At 32.6% G+C, this 25,794-nt stretch overlaps 2 protein-coding genes across 4 annotated transcripts; one reads left to right on the top strand and one right to left on the bottom strand.

The window, feature by feature from the left end:
• Positions 1 to 305: 305 nt before the first annotated feature.
• On the top strand, positions 306 to 10,064 carry LOC100820578 (E3 ubiquitin protein ligase RIN2). Of its 3 annotated transcripts, none has more exons than XM_006582344.4 (13): positions 306 to 432; positions 1,075 to 1,507; positions 2,144 to 2,221; positions 2,949 to 3,035; positions 3,148 to 3,269; positions 4,054 to 4,150; positions 4,250 to 4,355; positions 4,679 to 4,836; positions 4,940 to 5,077; positions 5,171 to 5,238; positions 5,312 to 5,542; positions 6,611 to 6,989; positions 9,669 to 10,064. In XM_006582344.4, the coding sequence occupies exons 2-13, from the start codon at positions 1,268 to 1,270 to the stop codon at positions 9,723 to 9,725; spliced, it is 1,761 nt and encodes a 586-aa protein (XP_006582407.1). In that variant the 5' UTR covers positions 306 to 432; positions 1,075 to 1,267; the 3' UTR covers positions 9,726 to 10,064. The 3 variants fall into 3 exon arrangements, with proteins under 3 accessions (XP_006582407.1, XP_006582406.1, XP_003527544.1); XM_006582343.4 differs by having other exon boundaries at positions 331 to 482; XM_003527496.4 differs by having other exon boundaries at positions 333 to 487.
• Positions 10,065 to 16,246: 6,182 nt separating this feature from the next.
• Positions 16,247 to 24,837, bottom strand: LOC100815971 (probable cellulose synthase A catalytic subunit 3 [UDP-forming]). The gene is made up of 13 exons (XM_041016772.1): positions 24,697 to 24,837; positions 23,979 to 24,177; positions 23,758 to 23,876; positions 21,737 to 21,999; positions 20,611 to 20,877; positions 19,702 to 20,047; positions 19,474 to 19,611; positions 19,005 to 19,130; positions 18,668 to 18,880; positions 18,318 to 18,579; positions 17,733 to 17,929; positions 17,274 to 17,624; positions 16,247 to 16,844 (listed from the first exon to the last, which is right to left on the bottom strand). Exons 1-13 carry the CDS (start codon positions 24,775 to 24,777, stop codon positions 16,263 to 16,265), a joined length of 3,144 nt encoding a protein of 1,047 aa, XP_040872706.1. The 5' UTR covers positions 24,778 to 24,837; the 3' UTR covers positions 16,247 to 16,262.
• Between the last annotated feature and the right edge of the window lie 957 nt (positions 24,838 to 25,794).

A 25,794-nucleotide genomic window follows, 5' to 3' on the forward strand; every position in this document is an offset into this window, starting at 1 on the left:
TTATAAGTATATTATGGTTGATATAAAATAAGTAAAATTTAGTCTGATTAAATTTACTTATTTCATTGAGATAAAAACTTAATGATTTAAATTTTAGAGGAATGAAAATTAGAGAAAATATCTCTTAAAGAATAAAAGTATACCATTAAACTCATGTCGGTTACGTTTTTTAGGTCTTGAGACTATTTTTGACTGATGTCAATTAAACTTTTTTTCATCTGTTAAGAGGTTTTTTTTATTTATTATTATTCACGTTGTTGGTTAGGTTTTTTTAATCCAAGTCCATGTAACAATTTTCCTTTCAATTTTACCAAGCAACCTAAATTAAATTCTCGCAAAAATATATATATAGTTTCTCTTTTTCTTTTTCAATATCTCTACCTAATTTCTGTCTCTCTCTCTTCTGTATTTGTCTTGATTCCGATGCGAATGGTAATTGCAGAAACCCCAACCCTCCTTTCCTCTCCCTCCTCCTAGATCGAGTCAGGTTCTTTTCGTGTTTCTTTCTCATTCTTTTTTTTTCTCTTTCCCAATTTTGTTTTTGCATTTATCGTTTTCTGACACAATGAAATTGTTTTCTTAATCAACTTTACCATCAATTACCCTTTGAATTTTATGATTGATTTGGGTTTGTTGCAAATTCTCCATCATTTTTAGTACTATGATTCTAGGGTTTTCTGCAAATTTTGAGCTTGATTAGTGGATATGTCATTGATCGGTTGGAGGATTTTTGTGTGGGGGAGAAATGGGATTGTATCAATTTCCTTTTTTTTCTTGTCGGTTTGAATTAGAAATGGAAATAAAGTCGTTTTTCATTTTTGGGTATTGATAATTCCCAAAGAAAAATGCGAAATTCGCATGTGCCTTGATTGCTACAATTGATTTAGTCGTAGCAATTGCAAATTTGAAAAAAAAGAAATATACCTTTTTTTCCTTTTGGTTGTGTAAGTCCCTTGCTGGGAAATGAGTTGTGGGATTGCCTTCACTGGGTTCAGGGTTTTCTATTATGTAACCTTTTTTGACTTGTTTTTGGTAGCATATTAACTGATCACTTGTTCATTCTTTCTCTTTTAGGGTATCCTATTTTATCTGGAGACCTGACATGGTAAAACAGTAACATAACTATGTTTTAAGCTGATTTATAGACTTTGCCCTCTGGTTCCATTGAATTCTGAACCATATTTATGATGGGCAAAGGGCGGCGGTAATTTAAGTCAGATGAAAATTCAGAACATTTTTGTGGGCAAAGAGGCAGAAGTTATTACTAATGGCTTTGAGGGTTATAGCGATTTCGGCGGTTTCTACAGTATTAAGCTTTGTGGGTCTGCAGTTTTGCACAGACTTGTCTTTGGATAAACTTACATCAGATGGACTGATCGGCTGGAATTTAATTCACTTGGACAATGCCAGCCAAGACATTGAGTTGCCTTTGGGTTTGTACACCACCATAGGGCTACTGGTGAATTGCATGATCAATGTATTTATCCTTCTCAATCTTTGCCTCAAGGTGAGTTTGTGGTCCTTTCCCCCCCAAAAAAAGAGAGGTGAGAGTTTGTTGTATTCAGCAGTAGTTACTAATATTAGGAATTCATGGATTGTACCAATTTATGATGTTAATTTGTGGTGGCCTGTATGTTCACCCTTCTGGCTGAGAATGTGTACAATAATAGCATTTAATATAGCTGCATTGTTAACTTTATTTCAGGAGTTTATGCTTCATTACAAACTAAGATATAAAGGGGGGAGAAGGGGGAGATATTTAGCTCTGAAGTCTTAACTAAGATGGCCACGTGCTTAGGTGTAATTTGCTGTTCTTGGTGTTTTTCCTATTTTGGGCTAGTGAGTTGATACAAAAATAGGATAGTGTAATTTAGTTCCTGAAAATTGTGATGGTCAACTATCATCAATCTTTTTTCTGCCTGGGTTTTGGGAACATATTTTTTTTATTTATTAGAAAGATGTAATAGCAAAGATTTACACATTGTTCAATTTATGCTGCTTTTGGTTTCTTCTTTACTTTCTAAGTAATCTTGTAGGCTAGGGTGGTGTCCATGGTTTTTGTCCATGATAGTATAGATCCTGTTAATTTCTTTTATCAGTTAATATACTTCTTGCTGTTTATGGGCCCTCCTACCACTTGCAGGCTGTGTTTTTCACGGAGTTATATGCTTCTGAAACTCGTAAACTGGTTGAACGTTTCATTAATTATGTCATTTACAAGGTTAGCGCTTTTCTGTTTTGCTGGTTTCTGAAATGCGTCACTGTGACTGTGTGACTTTTATTCTGGTTATTTATTGACAATGAATGTTACTAAAGTATATGTTTGTTTAGAATCATTTTATTATCAAGTCTATTGTGCCTAATTTATGGATGGGAGCTACTGCATTGATTGAGCATCTCTTTTCTCACCTCCCATTCTTTTCTTTTATTGAAGATATAATTTTTTGTTGATGTGTCGGTTTATCGTTTGCTCCTAAGATTTGTTTTTAAGCAATATTCGATTAGTTAATTCACTTGATCATTGCAAGTGTTTCTCAGATATCTGGATTGTTGAATCTGTGAATAAACAAATCATACTGTGACATTTCTAACCATAAGTGGCATAGTAGGTCGGAATGTTTTTTCTTTTGCTGGCCAGTTTGATGTGCTAGGATGCTATGGAAAACATCTTTATCAATATCATCATCATCAAATTATCCGCTTCATTTTTTTTTTTTTACTTTTGATCATTGCTTAATGGTCAAGTGTAATGACATTAAGAAATTATCAATATAGTTTGTTTTGAATTTTACTTAAAGGAAAACATTTCTAAGCAGCCAGTTAATATGTAATTATGTATTAGCTTTGCAAAGTTTAAATGTAACTTAGGAACTGTGGGATGCTTATTAGTCATAAATTGACACTACTTAATTGTTATTTATATGTAATATTTAATGGTGGATGAACAGGGGATGTTTCTACCATTGATTGTGCCACCAACAATTTATCAAGCAGGTCTTTGGTCAACTTGGTTGACCGTGCTTTGTTCTTTGAAGGTATATATTATACTAAAAAACAACAAATGGAAATAATTCTGTAGAGATTTGATATATACAAACAAAACCAGTGTTCAGTAACGTGTTCTGACACGGTTAACATATTGCATAGATGTTTCAAGCTTTGGCTAGAGATCGTTTGGAACGGCTGAATGCATCTCCGTCTGCTACACCCTGGACATATCTTCGAGTATATTCAGCATTGTTATTTGTTTTCATGGTTGATGTTCTCTGGTACAATTTTCTCTTTTTTCTGTAACAGTCTTCATATTATTACTACTGCTATTATCATTATTACAATACTGGATATTTCCTCTATAATTAAGGGTGTATGGAAAAAAATAATTAATGCATCTAGAAATTAGAAAAGGGTCTTATAAAAGGGACAAACAAATTTTTGAAAAGGGTCTTATAATAAGAGACGGAGGGAGTACTTCCTAGAGTTCCACTAGTTTTTTACTCTATAAATTCCATTATCTTCCTTTTTTTTTAACTTCATTTTCCTTTCTTTTAGTTCATAGCTTGAATTAATAGTGAATGTATGTTAGATTTTTTATTATTAATTATGAACATAACTTTAATTTTGGATAAATTATAATTCTTTTGTGGCCACTCTGTGCTGCTATCTGGGATTACTGAGCCATTCCTTGTGGTTAAATATGCCCTTCTTTGCTCAAAAGGTGCTACTGAGCCTCATTTGTTAAACTAGCTTCCACTGATACTCTGCTCCTTTGGCATTTTCCTGAAAGTTGATTTTTTTTTTTTTTTGGAAAATTGCTGCTGAATGCTGCTCTTTTTCATTGTATATGCATCATGTCAATCGTTATAGACTCTAGAGTGTACTTCTGGGGAGCTAAGGGTGGAGAATTTATGATTTTAGTTTTTAAATCTATAATATAGTCATTTCACTTTGAATATGTTGAGATTTAATTTTCATGAATGCTGAAACTATCTCTGTCATTATTGTAATTTGGTAGCTTCAGAATGCTTCTGACACTTAACTTTTTTATGCTCCTAGGATAAGGTTTTGTCTGACAATATATCAAGCACATGGGTCCTCTATGTATCTGTTATTATTCTTTGAGCCTTTCAGTATTTGTTTTGAGACCCTACAGGTATTTAGAATGCATCTTTGAAGATTTTTATCATCTGGTTAGCTTCCTGAGGTAGTGTTGCCTGGTTTAATGTTGTTTTGTGTGTAATATGATTTGTAGGCTATTTTGGTACATGGATTTCAGTTGCTTGACATATGGTTGCATCATTCAGCTTGCAATAGCAGTGATTTCCGAACACCTAAACTGCTTGACATGTTAACTGCAGGTAGTTTGGATAAAAACCTGTTTTTTAAACATCTAATAACTGATCAATATGATTGGGATATTAAGAATATGTATCTTTCTGTCACTTCTTTTTCCCCTGACCCTGGTTGTTCATTTACATTGATGGTTTGCAATACCAATAAATTGCTATCTTTTTGAAATATAAGTCCTTTCTTTTGTTTGAAAATAAAAGATCACTAATTTACTCATTTCATTGGTTTGTTTGCATGAAAAGTGAAGCTTGGTTTCTTAAGACACAAGACATTTCTTTGTTTCTTTGGAGGAACTTAATTCTAGCTTCCTGATTAAGTGGTGTAACTGCAGGTTCATTGTTGGAATTGAAGGGAATTCTCATTCGGAACTTGGGATTTTTATTAGACATGGCAACATTTTTTATGGCACTTGGCCATTACTTGTATATATGGCGGCTTCATGGCATGGCTTTCCATCTAATAGATGCATTGCTATTTCTAAATATACGTGTAATTATTTCATTCTTGATTCTTTGTGAATTTTACTATCCACAGAAATTTAACTGACATTTTCATATTAACTACTTATAATCATTGATGTTGTTTTGAGCAGGCATTGCTTAGTGCAATAATAAATCGCATAAAAGGCTTTATCAGGCTAAGGATAGCTCTAGGAACACTTCATGCAGCTCTTCCTGATGCAACAACTGAGGAGCTAAGAGCATATGATGATGAATGTGCTATTTGTAGAGTATGCTAGTCTGCTGCCCTGTCTTTCTGATTGATCTTGGTATTGATTGGATATATTTTTAAATAATATCATGAACATGTTTATTTATGATAGGAACCAATGGCCAAGGCTAAAAGGCTAAACTGCAATCATCTCTTCCATCTTGCATGTTTGAGATCTTGGTAGGGTTGCTTTTATCCTTTTCTATTTGGGTTAATTTTATGGAGATACTATTGGTTGCTTTACTGATTCCAGGTTGGATCAAGGCCTGGCTGAGATGTATACTTGTCCAACATGCCGAAAGCCACTTTTTGCGGGTGTGCCTGGAAATGAAACAAACTCTGATGCGGGGACGATATCTAGTGATGAGCAACTTGCACGGCAAATAAGTGCTGGATTGGATCGGCCAAACTCTGCTAGGCATACCATGCCTACAGGATTCTATCCAAATCAGACACTAAACACTCCTGAAGGTGTTCCTTGGAGGTTCAATCTTCATACTCAATGCTACATGGCCTTCTGTCTCTTTTTTGAATTTAGCTGTTATTTGTTTGTTAAAAATGTAGTCTTGTAAAGTTATTAAGCCACAACTGAAGGTAATACAAAATCCGCAGGCACAGAGGCCTAACAAATGAAAACACTAATAATAAAAGCAAAGAAATAAACTCAATAGAACTCCTGAATGACTCAGTTGAACTTAAAGAAACACCTGGAATCCTGGAGGAAGTCAATTAAACAGTTATTTCGATAAAAGGGCATGAATGGGATCTCTGCTGGAGATCCTTGATCTATATTTTTTTTCAACCATAAACTCCACAACCCTGAAAAAGGAGGACACTGCAGCATGGCCTTGTATTTCTTTGTTCTACCAAAGCCTCTGAATAAAATGAATTGAAAGTGTGATTATAGAGGGCTGGTGAAACCCAGGGTAAGCAAAAGAATTCTGAGATGGCAATTCTGAAGTTGACCGGCCACTTCTCAATGTTGTAAAAATGACTATGTGACCCTGAACTTTGAAAACACATGAAATGGATATCAGGGAATGTAGCTGTTTAGGCCTACAAGTTTTTACAAGATATTTGTAAAAGTAGAGAAGGGGAACAGATTTTTTGTTCACTGACTTTATCTTTAGTAAAAGACCTGGAAGAGAAATTTATTAGCAGTTGAGTTTCAAATCAAATAGTTTAAGAAATACAAGCATAAGATCCTTAAAAATCTTTTTATTGGCTCCTAATGATGCTATTTCTTATGTTTAGGAACTTCATTTTTTGAATGAAGAAGTATAGTTGTATCCATCTATTGGACTCTGTAAAAGGAAATATGTTCAATAATCAAAATAAATAAAGGATACTGACTCTACAGTAACTGATGTAAGGAAATATTACCTAACTCCCTCTTATTTGATTTATTTCAAGAAAAGAATGGTTGATTACTTTTTTTTCTTCTTTTTATTGACAAACTTAGTAGTTACCCACTGCATTTAAAATATGTAGATTTTTTATCTTGAATGTATTCATGCACTCTCTTTTGCTGATTTTACTTTTTCTTATCTAGGGGTGCAGGGCTGGACTCAGGTTGGTTGCATTCTTGGCCAAATCAAGGTGTTGATGGGGCCGGTCCATCTACTGCTATCAGAACAGTTGGATTAGGAAGAGTTCAAATGATGATGCGGCATCTTGCATCTGTTGGAGAAACCTATGCTCAGACTACCTTAGAAGATACCGCGTGGAACCTTTGGCCCATTAATCCCTCTCAGGCTTCTGCAAGTGGTTCAACCATTCCTCCCCCTGGTGGAAGATTGCCTGAAAGAACTGGTAGTTTACATTTAAGGACTGCTTCACAGTCTTCTAATGATAATGTTGCAAATATACTTGCCATGGCTGAGACTGTTCGGGAGGTTCTACCTCATATTCCAGATGACATGATATTCCAGGTGTGTTTTGGATATTTGCATTATATGATGTGCCAGAGTTTTCAAAACCGTTTCCATTCATTAGAGAAATTTTGTTTGAGCATTTAATATTGGGTATGCATGATGGTGGAGGGCCAATAAATGAAGTTTATAATGTAACTTTGCAGTTTCACTAATTTGTACTTTAAGATGCTGTTGTAGTAACATCTGTTTAGAAGTGCACTGTAGTGGTCTGTTATTCTTGAGTTTCTTCGTTTTATTATGTTTATTTTAATGTTACCGAAGCCTTTGATATTGGAAAACGATTGATGTAATGTAGCAGTCTGTTATTGCTACTGCCCAATCATTTGCATTTTATGACTTGCTTAATACTTAATTGAAGGGTAAGTGAAATGATCTGATATCATGTTTATAAAAATGGTAGATGGAATTGGTTTGGCTGACTTTTGTGATAGGAAAAATTTAAGAAAAATTGGTTGTAGGGGTAATAAGTCTACAAAAAGTTATTTCTTTAATATTTTATTTTTCTTTGGTTGCATGTATTGGTCAGTCTTTTTCATTATGTAGCTGTTCCATATATAAGAAAATGGATAATCCATTAGTGGGTTAAACATACAAGTGAACTGATGTAGAATTGCTATGATAAAAACACGATATTCACAAGCAAACTTCGGCTACTGATATTTGATGAATATCAGTGTACAAGGAAGATATATAATAGATTACACTCTGATATGGGAAAAACAAAGATAAGAGATAGAACAGGAGCTATGATGGTGTGTAAACCTTCCTACTTCAATGCCCGGAAACCATATCAAATGACTTCCTGCACTCCCTCCCTTGCCTCACATATACCATTCAACCTTATCCTTCTGCTCATGTGAGACATTAACCTACTGCCTTCTCTTTATTTATGCCCACATAGATTCTAGTAATAGGAAAATATCTGGACCATCACAAACCCGTAAACTTTACTTTTTTTTTTTGCTCAGCAAAAGTAGATATTTTATTAATATAAGGAAGTACCAGTGGTACTATAAGTACATATTGGCTGTAGGGATCCATCTGGTTCCATTAATTACAGAACCAAAGAAGATACATCTAACAATTTTACATAGATTCATCATCTGGCAGACCCTTCTAGTTACTAAACTCTTCCCTTAAATTAGAGGACCATTGATTAAAATGTACTACAGAATCCTTCTCCATGGATTTGACCCACGTCCAAATTAGGAGGACTGTGTCGTCCAGCAGTTTGCTTCCATCAAAACTTGCATTTTGAAAAACTATTTTGTTTCTGTGCTGCCATATTGTTCTTGTTAGAGCAATCCACCAACATTTCCATCTTGTAGCCTTCTTTCCATGATATTTCCCGAGTCCATGCTGCAAGTAATGATCCCTTGGGTTTTGAGGCAAAGTTGTAGTTAGGTTAACCCAGGACAATGACTCCCACCATAGAGGGAGGATGTTGCTGCAGTTGAAGAATAGGCGAGTAGCCTCCTCCTCTTCATTTCGGCAGAAAGGGCACAGCGAATCTGTTAGCATCACTTGTCTCCTTCTGAGGTTTGACTTTGTTGGTAGTCTATCCCTAATTAGCCTCCATGCAAACACCGCTGACTTGGTTGGAATTTTGAGTTTCCATAGCTCCACAAAGTCTGAATTCTGAACTGCCCCCTCTTCTTCTCTCCTAATTAGGTCATACCCACTTTTTGTTGAGTAATGTCCACTTGAGTCGGGTTTCCATATTCAATTGTCCTCCCTTTGAGGGTGGATTTGCTGCTGCGATATCTCTCCAATAAAGGAGTCCGCCGTTGCCACTTCACTATCAAAAAGGGGCCTCCTCCAATTGAACTTCCATTCACATCTGCTGTTTGAGTTACTCCTCATCTGCATGATGTTTTGTTTTTGCTGACAAGAGATCTGGTACAGCCTTGGGTATTTCTCCATTAGTGGTACTTCAGTATCTATCCAACGATCCTCCCAAAATCTAAATTTATCACCCCCACCCCGGTAAACTTTACTTAATTGTGTGGCTATAGCAGGCACTAAAGAAATTGTCTAGGTAGGTGGTATACCCTTAAACTTTCTCTGTGAATGATGTATCTCACAAATTCTGTCAGTGAAATAATGGCATGAGTTTTACGATCATAGATGATACATGTCTTCATCGGAGTTCATTTTCAACTTCTCAAGGACAAATTATGTTATGAAAAAAATTAAAAAAAAAAGATGCTGAAAATTTTCATCTTATTGGATTGCCACCTCTGTTTGCTGCTCTGCATCCTATAGTCGATGTTGATAGACTTTGGATAAGGGTGCTGATTCCAAGACAAAAAAGTTCTAGAGTTTATAAAGTATGCAATGTTGGTGTAGAAGTTTTTACACGACCAACCAATCAGAAATCACCTTAGTATAACTTTTAAGAGATAGTTATTACAAAAGTCAACAAACTCATCATCCAAGAAGGATGATTTGTGATTGAATGACTATAATTTTTTTTATATTGTTAGGAGCATATATTATTTATTCAAAGGTTTAAGGGTTTACTTTCCACATATTATAGTTGAAAGGTAAGTTGCAATTGACCTATAGTTGGGGGAGGGGGGGGGGGGGTGTTGTTATTTTGGATCCATGATTTTATCATATAAATTTCTTGCTTGATGTAATATGTATTAGAATCTAAAGCATTTGATACTGCAGGACTTGCAAAGGACAAATTCAGTCACGGTTACTGTGAATAATCTCCTCCAAATGTGATGAATCAAGGTATTATTTTACTCCTCAAGGAATATGAAGAAGGGCATAGAGTTACTACTACAATTGTCCTTGGAAAGGCATAGGCTTTCATTTTATGTATATAGAGTCAGCACATTCAATCTGTTGTACTCAAGAAAGATAGCAGAAAATATAGGCATTTTCTTTCTTTCTTTGTCTTCTCCTTGAATCTGTAGTAAAATAAATGTGGGGTGTGTTCCCAAGTTGGGTAAGTTCCTATCTGTCATGGTTCCATTTCAATTGTAATTTTGAATTTGCTGCTACCTCCAAAATATGATGTAATTTTCTTTCCACTCCCCACTCCATTTTGTGGGGTTGGCAGAGAGAGTGAGGGGAATATCAATTATCTTCAAGTGACTCAATCTGAGTCATGCAACATCTAATTCAAATGTGATCTAAAACTATAAAATAGATTCTCTATTATCACGGTGTGATTGGTAGATGGTAGTAGAAAATAATTGGCTAAACTGCACATTTGATCTCCCTATTTTAGTAAAACTGTGATTTTGGTTTTCTGGTTTCTAATTCTGACATTTGGTGTCTCTTGTTTGAAAAATTCAGAATTTTGGTGATGCCGTTAAATCCTAACGATGATAGTTAGGAGTAATGTGTTGACTCACTAATTGTTGATGTGGCATGTACTAGGTAACCAATAATCTTGATTAGTTGCTCTTTTATATTAATTAAAAAATAATAAAATTAAATTTGCCTAAAGCATTCTTCTCCTAAATGTGTCAAGCCCAACCTGTTTTCCCTTTCTGGCTTTCTCTTAATCTGTTGTCTCTAATCACTGCAGCTCTACGCGACGGGCTTAGTGGTGACATTGATGAGGGTGGTGCTGAACATGTTGATGAACAATGTGGCGAGTCGAATAGAGTCAGACAATACCTTAGGACTCAAATCAAATGAAACTTAAACCCAAATTAACAATCAATCCTAAAATCAACAAAGAAGAAATTAAAAATCAATCTCACATCTTGACTCTTGAGCACTGACACAACGATTTTCTCGCAATCTTCATCTTCATCAATCTGTCCACACTGAAGGTTTTCTTGACGATGATGTATCGTTTGCGCTAGGGCGAATCAGCTTCTTCTTGCGCTCAAATTGCAGAGTGTGGTGCGGTTTTTATATTCTTCAGATAGAGGATGAAAATTGGTTGAAAGAACGTCGACGTGTTCAGAGAGAGAGAGTAGTAGCTTCGAGAGAGAACAAGAAGTACGACACGCTGAAGATCTTCTTTGGCTAGAGGTAGGGGTGGGAATAGGTCAGGTCAGACCAGGTTTTAAAAGGCCTGAGTCTAACTTATGATGAATTTTTTAGGCCTGAGCCTGGCCTATAGCCTATCAAAGGCTTTTATTTTGGCTCGGCTTGTCCTCTTTAAAAGCCTAACCTGACCTGATAGCCTTTTTAAAAGTCTTCACATTAAATCTTTAATATTCCTCTGGAGTAGGAACGTAATAGGAAAGTTAAAGAAAAAAGAAACGTTAGGAAAGCCAATAAAATGAGGAATATAAAGGGGCACATGACTCACACCTAAATTGTAATTAAAGTCTTACTTGATCATAGGAATGAAAGTTATGGAACATTAATGTGTAATTAAAGTCTGCTAGTTTAAAAAAAAATTAATTGTACCCAAAAAATAATATAAGTATATATACATATATATAGGTCAGCCTACCAGGTTTATAAGGCTTTTTAATAAGCCTAAATCTGGTCTATTTAATTTAATAGGCTTTTAAAAAAGTTTAAGCATAACCTTTAAATTAAATAAGTCAATTCAGGTCAGACTTTATGTAGGCTAGGTCGTAGGCCCCTGTAGGCCGGTCTGGCCTATTCCCACCCCTAGCTAGAGGCTGATCGAAGGGTTGGTGGGGTGAGGAAGAATCACGACGAGGAGTTGGAGAAGCGACTGACGGTGAGTGACCGACAACGAAGGAGGATGAGATTGGGAACGTTTCGAGAGAGATGATGATTTTGGATTAATTTGAGAGCTTAGGGAAAGATGAATCACGATACTCACAGAGTCACAGGACTTTGATAATTATTAACTTTTTATATTAATTTAAAAATTAAAACTACAATTTAGTTAAAAGTCAAAGCAATTCACTTGACAATCAACATGTCTAAGTAAATAGTCACACCAAATTTCTAAAATTTTCAAACAAGGAAAATCAAGTGTTTGAATTAGAAATTAGGAGATAAAATCATATTTTTATAAAAAAAATACTAAATTTACAATTTAGTCAAAATGATTTAGTTCGAGTTTGGTGGTTGAGTGCTAACAAGTTTTTCTTCAAGTGCATGCACTAAGATATATAGTGACATTTGTATGATAGAATTACATCTTGTCTTGTGAAAAATTATCCTAACATTAGTTTTATGGTCTTATACTCTTATTATCTTAAGAACCATTCAACCTTACAAAGGAAGAAACTTTCTTCTCTAAGAGTGTTATCCTTGGTTAAGAATAGTGACAACAAGGATAAAATTTAAGATTTTTGTCTAAACTTAAGTCTTAAACTTTTTACCACCATGCCAACTCCAATGAGTTCTTCAAATGCTTAAAATTTTAACCAATATATCAAAGTAAAATAATATTTTAATAATTAAAAATGTTTGAATATGTGAATTTATTTGTTATATTTATGAATTTTATTTTTTAAAAATAATATTATATGAAAAAAATAAAAGCAATTTTATTATTTTAAAATTAAATTAAATATTGTTTAAAACAAAAAATAATAATTACTTTTTAAAATAAAATAAAAAATGATAATTTTTTTTGTTTGAAAGAATATAATTATAAACATTTTAAAAGTAAAATTAAAATGAACATTTATAAGATTAGAACCAAGTTGAGTGATTGGAAAGGTTTCATTGAAAGGGTTCAGGTGGTTAAGTCCATTATTCATAGTATGTTTCATCATCCATTTGGTTGGGTCTAAAGCCTAGCATACAGGATATTGTGATGAAGAACTCTTGTTGGCAAATTCCAGAGGCAATGCATAATAACTTGAAAGCCACAGTAGATGACTTCATGTCTGACAGAAAATGAAGTATTATCCATTCTGCAATACGCAAACTCGGCACTAAGCACACAAGCTAAGGATGTTCATTCATGTTGTGGGATTCATTTGGTTTAGTCGAAATCAAGCATGCTTCCAACAAGGGTCTTTGTCAAAAAACTTCATATTGCAGGACACTGCAAGAAAGCTCCAAGTTAATTGGCATCTTCCCCTGAAAGGTTGGGTCTGGTGTAGGAGTATTTCGTAATCACAATGGTGAAAGGCTAGGATGTTTTGCTCAATCCCTTCCAGTTTCCATAGCTTATCATGTTGAGCTTCAGGCGGCCATGTTGGGGATTGAGATTGCTTTTCGTAAAGGTTGGAGAAAAATTTGGCTTGAGTGTGACTCTTGGTTTGCAGTTCAGTCTTTCAAAGACTCCAATATGATTCCATGGAAGCTTAAGACGAGATGGAACAACTGTATCTTCTTCACCAAAGCAATGCAGTTTGAAGTTTCTCATATCTACATAGAAGGGAATTGTTGTGCTGATGGTCGTTCAAAATTTGCCTTGCAAACAATTGGTTTTAGTTGGTGGGACTCTCCCCCAAGTTTTATTAGAGAACCACCCATTGTTAGGGACGACAGATTTGGTCTGCCAAATTATGTTTTTGTTAATTTCTTGTGCATGGGTTTAGGCTTTATGTCCCCCATGTTTTTTGTTCTTTTTTTTTTCTTGATTTAATAAATTCTGGACTTGTTTGCATATGATTATCAGCCGCTAGTTTTTCTAGTTGGAGATTGTGATGTAGTCATATTCTTGTATTACTTTTTGCTGATTTTAACAAAACTATCATGTTTTCTAGTCAATTAAATCTTTCTTCTTTTTTTTATTTTTAGTTTTTATTGCTAATTTGGAATTAATCATTCTGAATATCATCTTTGTGTAATCAATTGACCTAGAAAGATATTACTTCTACATAACTTGCATGATCACTAGTTATGAGAAATTCTAGTAGATTAATTAATTGATCATTCTTGTTTTGAACTTAATCTTTTTACCTAATACGATATTTTTATGGTCAATTGAGTATAATTAGGGTAAAGAAGGTTATTACACCATGAACAAAAGATTAATAATTCAATTTGGAAATACCAGTAACCTGACAATATCTGGGGTTTTGTTAGAAATAAAATTGGGAAAAATTGGGGTAAGTATGAAATCATAATCCTGAGTTATTTATTATAATTGTTTTCACATCAACTCTTTAATCTTAATTTTTATTTTAAAAAATTGAGCAATTGACCACAATTATCTTTCATTTGATTTAACCTTAATTGCTTAGTATTACAAAATTAATTGTTTGGAAACACAATTGATCCTTTGGGTTCGATATATGAATGTTTAGTCCATTGTTACTACTACCTAGGGTATGCTTTTCCGCATCATGTTGTTAACATCATTGTTACGTTATCAATTAAGTGTTACTTGAAAGTAGAGACTAAAAGTGGTAATAGAGAAAATATTCAGGAACTTTGATTAGTCAAAATTTAGATTAAGGACTAAAAGTATAAATATGAAAAAAGGCATAAGAATGATACTAAACCCTAAATTGTAATTGAGACAATTAAATGATAGTCTCTTTGGTCCCAAACAGAAGAAAAAGAAAATACTTTTTTCTTGGTCTCAAGTATAAGAAAATTTCAACTAACTTTACTTTATTTAATGTCATTATATCTAAAATATCCTTCACTTAACTGAGGTGTTAGTTTCAGTGATTCTTTCTTATCCTTGATATCAAGTTCCAATAAAGGGTAAGTTAAAAAAATTATTTGAAATTGATGCAATTAGATGTGGTTAACTATATTTTCTAGCTAGGGTGTCATGTTTCTTTTTCTTCTTATATTTGAGACCAGAGGGAATATACGGTAATAACACTTAATGAACAAATTTTAAGATAAATCACAAAAAAGAATTAGGCTTCTGTTGGGAAATGAGTCAAATTTTAAATTTTAAATCTCTAGAATATTGTTTGGATTTTAAAAGATATTATTTTACCTTTAGGATTTATTTAAATTTAAATATGCTATATGTGAATTAGAGATTTGTTTTCTAATATAAGATTAGGATGCTAGGTATAAAAATAGAGGTTCTTGGGATAAGAAGAATCTCCCAACCTGAAGAGGGGGTTATCACCATAAATGAGAGAGAAGAATCATGCGAAGGAAACGATGTGAATGTGTTGCCTTTTTTCTTTAGGGTGTGTGATTTTGCATCTTTATGTGTAATGAAGAAGGGATGTTTGTTTTTCCAAACAATGGTATATAAGAGCTTATAGTTCTTGCAACCTAATAACCAAATAAGAGAAGAATATTAAAGCTTGAGGAAGTTGATGGTGAATTTGTGCGGAATCATTGTGGACACATGTGATGCTCAAGGGACATGAAGTCAAGCAAAGTGTTCCATTGGAGGTAGTTGGGAATATAAGTACTACAGTGTCACCACCAATACTTACGAAGCAGATTAAAAATTAATCCCACTGATCAACTTAATATACTCTCTCTATTCTCATTTATAAGAAAAAAACTTCATTATATTGGGTCAATCTCAATTAAAAAATAAACTTTTTTTTCTTAAACAAACTCCTTATTATGTGAAGGATATTTTGAAAAAAGTCTCATTAATTAAGGCAACAGTAATTGAAAAATGCTTATATTTGAGAACAAAATATTTAAACTTTTTTTGCTTATAAAAAAGAATGAATGGAGTATATATTATGAAAGATAAATACATAGATAGATAATAAATAGAGAAATGTTAAGATTACACTCTCTAACACACTCTTTTGAACACATCATTTTTCATTGGAGGGAATTTTTTAAAAATCACAAAATTCAGTGAATCGCATATCTTATTTAATAACTCTCTCTCTCTCTCTCTCTCTCTCTATATATATATATATATATATATATATATATATAATTTTATAATTTTCAATACATTTTAACCAATAAGAAAAAATATATGAAAAAGTGTATTAAAGAATGTGTTACTAGCACTACTGTAATAAAAATTGTTTCATTGTAATGACAAAAAAATTGTAAAAATGAACTTACAATGCATAGATTAAAGAAATCACATTTAAACTAACATGTCAACTAATAAAAATATATTTCAATATATTTTTTGAACTAATTTACTTATTCATCCATACATGGGTGTGTCCATATCTAATTTTAATACAAGATTTCAATGATGGAATGTCTTATGTTGCGAAAAGAAAAAAAAAATCAAATGAACACTTATCTTTCTTATGTCCCAAAAAAAGAAAAAAATACAAGACCCTAAACTACAGTCAAGATTTGAATAAAACATATAATTATAACAAGTTAAAAGTGTCAATAGGCCAAACAATCTTCCTCACAATCCACAACCAAACAATTTCTAGTTTGCATTAAAACTATTATCATCCATGCATCATATGCTAGCATTTTGGTTGGAAAAAGTTGTAGCTAATTGCAATCCAATCCACATTCCTCTAGAATGGGCCCATCTGACTTGGGTAAAAATGGATCAATCTTCACCCACAAGACAGAAAAGAAAGAGGCAAGAAGGATTGCCCATACAAGAACAATGGTAGGAGTCCTGTTATGCCTACCTATCATACCTTTGAGGAATGGATACAAATGAAGAATTACCCACAAAGAAAACAAGAGTTTACCTAGTAGAGGCCCCCAAGACTCAAAGCCATTGTTTATTGCATATGAGACTCCAGCAACTACAGCAATTATGTTTAGTACCAACAATGTTGTTGGTATGATTAGTAAAGTGGTCCACTTCAAAGCAAACATGTTAGAATGCTCCTTGTCATCTACTTTTGATGCCACAATGAAGTTTGTTTTTACACCTGCCAAGACCTTAAACATCCCTAGAAACACTGCAAGAAAATGTGCTGAAACCCCTCCAATCACCCAAAATTGTTCATTTCTCCACCATTCATCAACTGTAACACCACTCCATCTCATTTCTAACACACTTGTGGTGAAAATGCAAAAGAAAAGAGACACAAACCACATGCCAGCTGCATTACTGAGCTGCAATGCCAACAACGATATTGATAATAAGCATACACATTGATTTTATTTTGCAATATTATGGCATTAAGAATTAGAAACCAAGTCACCTTTCCCCTCAATTAAAAAGTGTCTCCTTCCTGTCCCCTAATTAAAAACTAACAACCAGGGGATTGTTACTATTTAACCATGTGTCACTTTTTAATTGGAAAGATTAGGAAGGGATAGGAAATGGTGATAGGTGATTTTAATTAATGTATTGCTCCATATCACTTAAATACATGCTTCTATTTATAGAGTTTATTGGGCTAACGGCTAACCAGATGTAACTAACTTCCTAGCCAACTAACTAATCATATACTTTATTAGCCAAGACTAAGGTTGCAATCATAATATGAAATTAGAAAACTGAAAAACTCTTTTGGATACAAAAAAAGATAAACTTTATACCTCAGGAATGATAAATTTCCCAGTGAGCAAGCAGATAGCAGGTAGGGTACAATATACCACCAAAGGTATTGATGTCCATGGATATACTATGGCATTTATGTAAGAAATTCGTTGCAACCACTTTAGTCCTCCTCCATATCCATACCAAAGAGGGCAATGTTTGCTCATGAATATCTCAATGGATCCAAGGGCCCATTGAAAGACTTGTTGCAAACCATTAGAAAGGTTTCTTGGGGTAGATACTTTAAATCCAGGTCTTCTAGGAGTACAATATATAGATCTCCATCCATGACAATGCATTTTAAAACCTGTCAATATATCTTCTGTAACTGAACCATAGATCCACCCAACCTGAGCAATTAAAGGAATTTTTTTAGAGTTGAATCCATGCTTACAAGTTACAACTTGAGCAAGAAGACTTAGAGAAGAACATAGTGATTAATGGAAAGATTTCATTACCTCTTTTCCCCATTCTGTTTTCTCTTCATAGCCACAACTAATGACATGTATTGCTTCTGTAAGTTGAGAAGCAAGGTTTCCATGTTTGAGTGTCTCACCATCCACCAATTGAATAGATGCAATGAAAATTGGAGATTGTCCATATTTCTTCACAAACTTTGGATTTGAAAGGTGAGCTGATGTTTCATCTTCTTTGCCTAAATTCAAGGTTTTACTAGTTTATATTAGACAATGATATATTTATAAAACATTTAGTTCCCACTTCATAAGATTCTTCACTGAACCTTATATTTTCTTCCAAAGAACAATTGAAAAGGAAAGTGTTTCTAATCGGATTAGCATACAGGCATAACCATGCTTAAGAGAATTAAATGTAACTTGCAGGCAAATATAATAGGAGAAAAAAGATTATATGTTGACACCGTCATCCAATAACAATCCACCATATATGGTAAGTTTGTTGACTTTTATGATAATCACTTTAAAAGTCATATTAATAGTGAATTATGATTAGACAACAATATAAAAGTGCATGACCATTAAACTCATATAATATTGTACTATATTCAATATATTTCAAAGCACCTTCCACTATAGATGATTCAGAATGTACTTTTCTATGACTGGTCTCCGTTATCTCAAACTTGGGTTTCTTCAACTTCTTCTTCTTCCTCTTTCCCATAAAACAACATCCAAAACAGCACCACTTGGGCCAACAATTGCATGTCTTGGTTGGAGGCTTCTTTTTTCTTGGAGAATCAAAACCATAGAGTGCTTGCCTCCTAAAAACACATCCTGTCCCAATATATGTAGGTCCTTGTATACCATCCAAGCCTTTCATGTTAATCTAAAAGAGAAGAGAATTAGTTTATTTCAATTCCATTTAGAATGGAAATTCAAATAAATAATTTTTGTTTTTCTTAGAGTATTCATACATCAATGAATCCATTTGTTTGATTGGCATATTGCTCATCACTAGCAATACCATCAAATCTCTGTGAGAACTGAACATAGGAGGCCCCTTTTCCTAATAATGGGTCCATCATGAAACACATTGCCTCTCTTACAACCTTGCTATTGTTGATGCAATGATTATAGTCCAAGTTCAACACAAAAGGCGCATTTGAAAGCACAGCAGACACTCTCACCTGTTAGATGGAATCATCAACAAAGAAATAGATTAGAAAGTTTGCACTAAATTAGATCATTGCATTAAATATTGGAGCTTTCTCAAGCTTCTTGTCACCTTCATTATTTTAATGTGTTGCTTACCAATGCATTCAATGCTCCTGCCTTTTTTTGGTGATTGAATTTTGGCCTCTTTTCTCTAGAAACATATACCAAGCGTGGTAATTCTTTGCCATCCATGTCACATCCCCCAGTCTCTCCAAGAAAAACCTGAGGAAGGATTGACATTGTCATTAATTATGCAACAATGGCCATAAATGCATAAGATATGTTTTTAATTTATGAGTCTAATTTCTATATATGCATGTCAGTGTGAAAAATTTCACATTAGAAATTATCATAGTTATGGCTTTCAGAATAGTTATTAAAATCAACCAACTTATCGTTCATTTAAACCCCCTTACAGGCCATGGTGTCAGAAGTAGGATACCATTTAAAAATGGTAATCTAATAATCTTGTATAAATATATGATCTCAGTATAATGGAATATAGAGTCACATGATATTTTACACTTTAGATTCATATACTATTTACTTTTTAACTATTACCAACCTGTATCATTCCTGGGTGATCACGAACATTATTTCCAGGCCATGGTGTTCCATCTTGCATTGTCCACCCTTCTTCTGGGACCTTCCTAGACTTAGCAACTAGAGTATTGATTCGAACTCTAAACTCTTCATATTCTCTCTGCATGCAGTATAATGAAAATAATTTTTTTACCATATAACATGAAGATTCATATAGGATAAAATATCCAAGACATGTAGACATTTTTACCTTCATTGCTCTTCTCTCTTTCACAAATGATGGCTGCACCTTATCATCTAGGAAGTTTATCTTCTCAGCAAAGTACCGTTCAGGAGCCCTTGGCTCAATGTTAAACTTCTTACAGAAAGGAACCCATTTCTTGGCAAATTCAGAGGTTTCAGATAAAGCCTCAAATGTTAACATTGCTGCACCATCATCAGATACATAACATGACACCTTTTCAGCAGGGTAATCTATGGCTAGAATGGAAAGAACTGTGTTTGCAGTCACAAGAGGAGGCTCTTTTAGTGGATCCATTGAGATCACAAATATATCAATTGGAGAAAGTTGTGAAGGTTTCCCTTCCTTTTCATACCTATGAATAGGTAAGTTAAAAATTTGTGAAAAAACTAGCAAAGAAACATCACAAAAAATCCATATATGTATGATTAAAAGTTAGGCTTGTTCCAAGTGGCATAGACTTTATCTAAAGAAAATAGAACTGTTAGTATAAAACTACAAAGATTACAAGTGTATATATACTATAACAGTATGATGCTTTTAATTAGCATAGGAAATTGATATATACCATTGGTGCACCTGCATAAAACTATTTTAATACATCATATTGTTAGAGCATAGACTCACAATATTTATACTATCAGGAGATATAAGATTGACTTGGTAGTGAAGGGAGAAGGAAAGGGGGAGAGATCTTGGATTTGAATTCCCCTTCTAACAAAAACTAACAAACTAACAACTAACATTTTCCATATAAAAAAATATATCTATACTATCTGATCAATTTGTTCAAGACAAAGTTTATACTAATGAGAGCAAATCAAAAGACTAGCATTTAATATATGGATTTTATTTGTAGTGAAAGCACACGAAATGCAACACTATTATGGATAAACTATTTGTAGATTAATTACTTACCTCAAGGAAAGCCTGTCTAGATAAGTTTCTCTCATGACAGGAAGCCACTTTGGGAACTGGTCTAGAATCCATGAAAGAGTGAACCATATCTCACAAATTATTGACACAAGCCACAAAGCATAGGCATGTTCTACAGGGTGCGTAACTCGGTAGTGGAAGAAGAAACCAAGAACAACAAGTCTGATTATTATGATCATACGATAAGGATTAATTTGACTAGATGGAACAGCCAACTTTCTTGACAATGGTTGTCTTCCTTCATCCATTCTGATCAACATAAGAAAACATATAATCTGATCATAAAGCAATCCTTATATATGTATATAAAATATATTCATATATCATTCTGTGTGCGCATCCACACACAAGGTCATCAAACTCCGAAGTTTGATTAGACTCGTAGGAGCTCCATACATTCGAATAGACTCGTAAGAGTTTTATATAAAAATAATAATAAAATATTTATAAATAACATACCAACTAAATATTTCAACAATATAATAAAACAAAATAGTAAATCATAAATTCTACAATACTTAAATAACTAAATTTAATAATGGATCACTATTAAATAATAACTAGTGGAGGTAATAGTAGTGGTAGAATATTCTTATAAAGAATTTGATGTTGTTAGAGACGACGGCTCTTCGATTTAATTAAGAACGACACACAAAATGGAGGTATGTTGAACTCTAAATGCGTATAAAACAACCCTACATTTTGGTCTAATTTTTTTAACTCATTGACTTAATAGTAAACTCAAGAATCTATCATTTTACATCAAATCTACCAAATCTAACCTAAGTCTACTAAAAAAAGTGTTTTTGCACATGAGTTAATCCACTAAAGATAAGTGAACTCATAACTCTTAATTAATAGTTAACTCAAGAGTTTGATAAACATAAACACATATACATACATATCTCCTGCCGAAAGCCAAAGTCTAATTCTTTTAGAGGTAATAAATCATTAAAATAAAAATTCTATGCGCACAATTAAATCCTAATCAACATGTTTAAGGGACTTAACTATGTGGCTATGGAATGTGTTATGGCTGTTTATATATATATATATATATATATATATATATATATTAAAGTTGAAGAAATTCCAGAAAAGTTCTTACATAAGGAATTCAGTGTCATCATCTTCTACAGTGTTATCTGGATCTTCATTGTCATTTTCTTTTTTCATATCACTAATTTTCATTTGTCTTTGCTTCCATATCTTCATCTTTTCCTTCCACGCAATACTACCATAGCCATAAGCAGCTAGGTCCTTGGAAGGATCCATTGGTCTTGCTTGCAATGCAACTATCTCTTTGCCCAATATGGTTGAACTGGAAGTAACCAAAGCATTATGTTCTTGAGAAGTTTCTTCACCCTGTTCCTATATAAGCGCGTTGCATGCATGCAAAAGATAAAAAAGTAAGAAACTAGAATAAAACCATCTCCACTTATATTTTTTTGTTATAAACAAAAAATTTAAACTTGTTTTCGCAAATTACTACTACAAAATATTGTAATTTATTAATAAACAAAAACTGCCAACTTTTAGGATTGCCTTGTTAGTATTATAAATTTTCATCTAACTGTTAGTATCCATAAAGTATACATAAACACTAAATGTCTCATACTATAATATTCGATGTAATAATAACATAAATTAATATTTTATATTAACAAAATTATATGGTAATATAATATGAGAAAATAGTATATGTACCGGCAGTATAAATAATGTATATTGTAAACCAATAAAAATTATCATATATAATAATTTTTTTAGCAATTTTCATAATATTATTTTAAATGTCATATCTAACATAATTTATAATTAGTTAATATTAAAATATTTTACATTATTAATATAAATTTACGTTATTTATACTATCATTTTTATTTTTGTTAAAAAATTATACTATTAGAGTCTATTCTAATATCAATTTGTTAGTAAATCATATTATTTTTAGGCTTAAATAAGTAATTGATACCTATAAAATAGGTTCTTTTAGTCCTTTTAAATAATTTTTTATTTTTAATCTCTTAAGTAATGACCACATTGATAATGTATTGATTTATTATGCATTAACGAGTTTAATAGTGTAGTCACATATTTTTTTTTAATTTTATTTTTAAATTTCTCATATATTCTAAATAGTTGATGATATCAAGCTATTTCAAGACTAAAATCTAGAAACTTTAATTAAACTGAGACAGTTTCACATTGATTCACGTGTTTAATGGTATTAGGTTACTTGATTTAATATGGCTTTTTCCTTCTTCTTTTTACAAAATAAGTCTTTCATCTTTTAATAATAGGCCTCTCATATTAATTAGTGTATAGTAATTTAGCTTGTAATTTTCTTTAATTAGGCCCACGTATATATTGACGAGCCAGTCTTGGGGACACTATACAATTACAATAAAATCATATTATATATTTATTTAATAAAATAATTGCTGTAGTTAATTTCCCTTTTTGGCAAGAGGAATTATGAATAAAAAGGATCGGCTTTTTTCCCCTTTAGTAATAAAACTTGTATTATCATAGTTTTCATTAAACTTAGTAAATATTTAATTATATAATAGAAATTTTTTCTTGTTGATTGAATCTTATATATGAAAAGACAGCATAGGAAGGAATGAAAGGAAATAGAATCATCAAATTTATTAAAAGTATATATGCTTAGGAGTTTAAAGGCAATGGATGGAATGGCAAAGAGTAAAGTATATATTTAGGAGTTTAAAGCCAATGGATGGAATTACAAAGAGTAAATTAAGGAGGAAATGAAAGGGAATATAATCATAAAATTTGTTTAAAGTATATATTTAGGAGTTTAAAAGCAATGGATGGAATGAGAAAAGAGGAATGATAGTGGAGTCCAAATGCATGCCTAAAGAAGAAAAAAAAAGTATATATAATTGGCGATGCATTTGTATAATGAATTCTAAAAGAAAAACTCAGTGTAATTCATGAAACAAAAGAGTAAGTAATACATAAACAAATTAAATATGAGAAAACTTGAGCATAATTTGCTATATTACATGTTTTAATATTACGTACACGGGACATATAAAACATGGCTATATATATGTATGGGAAATGTTAAAACAAATTAAACTATCACTTAGAATTTAGCATTACCTCATGAGACATGGACGTTTTCATATCATGTAGTTTACTTTGTCCATCATCAAAATCGAATTCATTCTCCAAATCATCATCAATATCCTCCTCTTCATCCCCCTCAACTCTAGCACACCCTATGCAACACTCAAGCCACGTACATAAACAAAGGAGTAGTAATTTTCCATAATTAAAATATTAAGGTAATATATATACTTTGTATTAAATAATTTGCATACCTTTGAGACGCTTGAATCTTGTTTTGCATTGAGGGCAGACCTGGTTTCCCTCCCTACGTTCATACTCATAACAGCTTTTACAAACAGGAAAGGCACACTCGTTGCAGGCCACAAAGAGGTCACCGTCTTCATTAACCCCTATGTCATCTCCACATAGTTGGCATATTTTACCATGTAATAATGGTTGCAACTCTCTTTGCTGCACCACACCAAATTAAAACAACTTGCTATATGTCAATGTTTCCATCCATTTCTTCCTCTACATGTTTATAATTAAGTTCATATTCATATACTTTATATTAAGAGTAAATAGTATATGTAGTAACAGTGCAAATAATTTTTACAACGTTCATCTAATTACTAACTGACATATAATAATTATGTTTGTTGATTTTTTTCACTATCTTAAGTCTTATCGATGATATTTTATATATATATATATATATATATATATATATATATATATATATATATATATATATATATATATATATATTAGTAGATAATATAAATTTTTTTCACTAAAGAAAAGTTTGATTAAATTTGTCCATATATTTCAATTCTCTTGAGATATATAGTCAATATATTTTTAGGAAATAACCAACCATATTAGATAACTAAAATTTTTATGACTACCCCAAAGTCATAAGGTGATTTCTCTAGTGAAAATACGTACATTTCAATTTGTATAAAGAGCATATATATAATTGTTACTTACAGCAAAATCTCCATCTTGACGTATGATAATGAATTCGTTGCTGTTGTGAGAACCTGCGACCAACCCCAAATTGGTTTCCATTTAGTGTTGTTGGATAATGCCCACACACTATCACTCTACCTTACCATATTTTCTAATCACACAGTAGCATAGTGTTTTCCTCTTCACCATATATATTTTACAAAATTAATCCTTCTTTGCCTTTCAACTCAAGGAAGACACAAAATCCACTTTACTTGATCAGGAGAGAAGCACCGTTAGTTATTCCTTTTTAGCCAAAACAACAAAAAAAAATTACTAACAACTATATATTATTATTATTCCAATCAAATATTCTTTTCTTCTCTTTTGTTTTTGCTCTCTTTTTCTCCGCCCAAAACCCCTTCCCATTTTGTTGCACTTGTGACACCTTTGCTTCTTATCCTTTTTTGTTCATCTATAATTCCGCCAACAAAGCTTTAATTTCGCGTCATCATCTAACAAAAAGCAAAAAGAAGGATCTTTCCACATGCCTCGTTACATAGCTAGCCACCTCAACAACGTGTCATTTTCTATATATATATTATGATGGCTACAACGATTCTAGTCCATGGATAAAAACAGCATTAGCGACATTATTGTGAGTCCACTGAGGGGAAGTCTGCAGTCACCAAGTGAAATCTGGCAGGAATATTTGAGGGGTATACTGGATCAGGAGTTACTATATAAGAAAGTTTGACATCACACTCTAACTTAAAATCTTAAGGTTCGGTCTTCTTTTTACTTATATGATACTTATTCTTTTCACTTTTATCCGATGTGAGACTGATAATCCAACAAAATATATATATATATATATATATATATATATATATATGGTCAATCATGATAGGTTATATACCTTTCCCAAGCAACACGCACAAATTTAGTGTTTAGTACTGTTGGCTTCATTTTAGGAATAACACGGACCATATACTATCTAGTTTCATTATTCATGTGGGCATGTGGCTGAATTGGGTAGAAAATTAATTATTGGTCCATAAATTCAAGTTGTACGTCAATAAAAATAATACTAATAAAGTCTACTTTCACGGCAAATGCGACGATGGTATAATTGTA

This window comes from Glycine max, chromosome 6 (assembly GCF_000004515.6).
Source record: "Glycine max cultivar Williams 82 chromosome 6, Glycine_max_v4.0, whole genome shotgun sequence".
NCBI classification, from domain to species: Eukaryota; Viridiplantae; Streptophyta; class Magnoliopsida; order Fabales; family Fabaceae; genus Glycine; species Glycine max.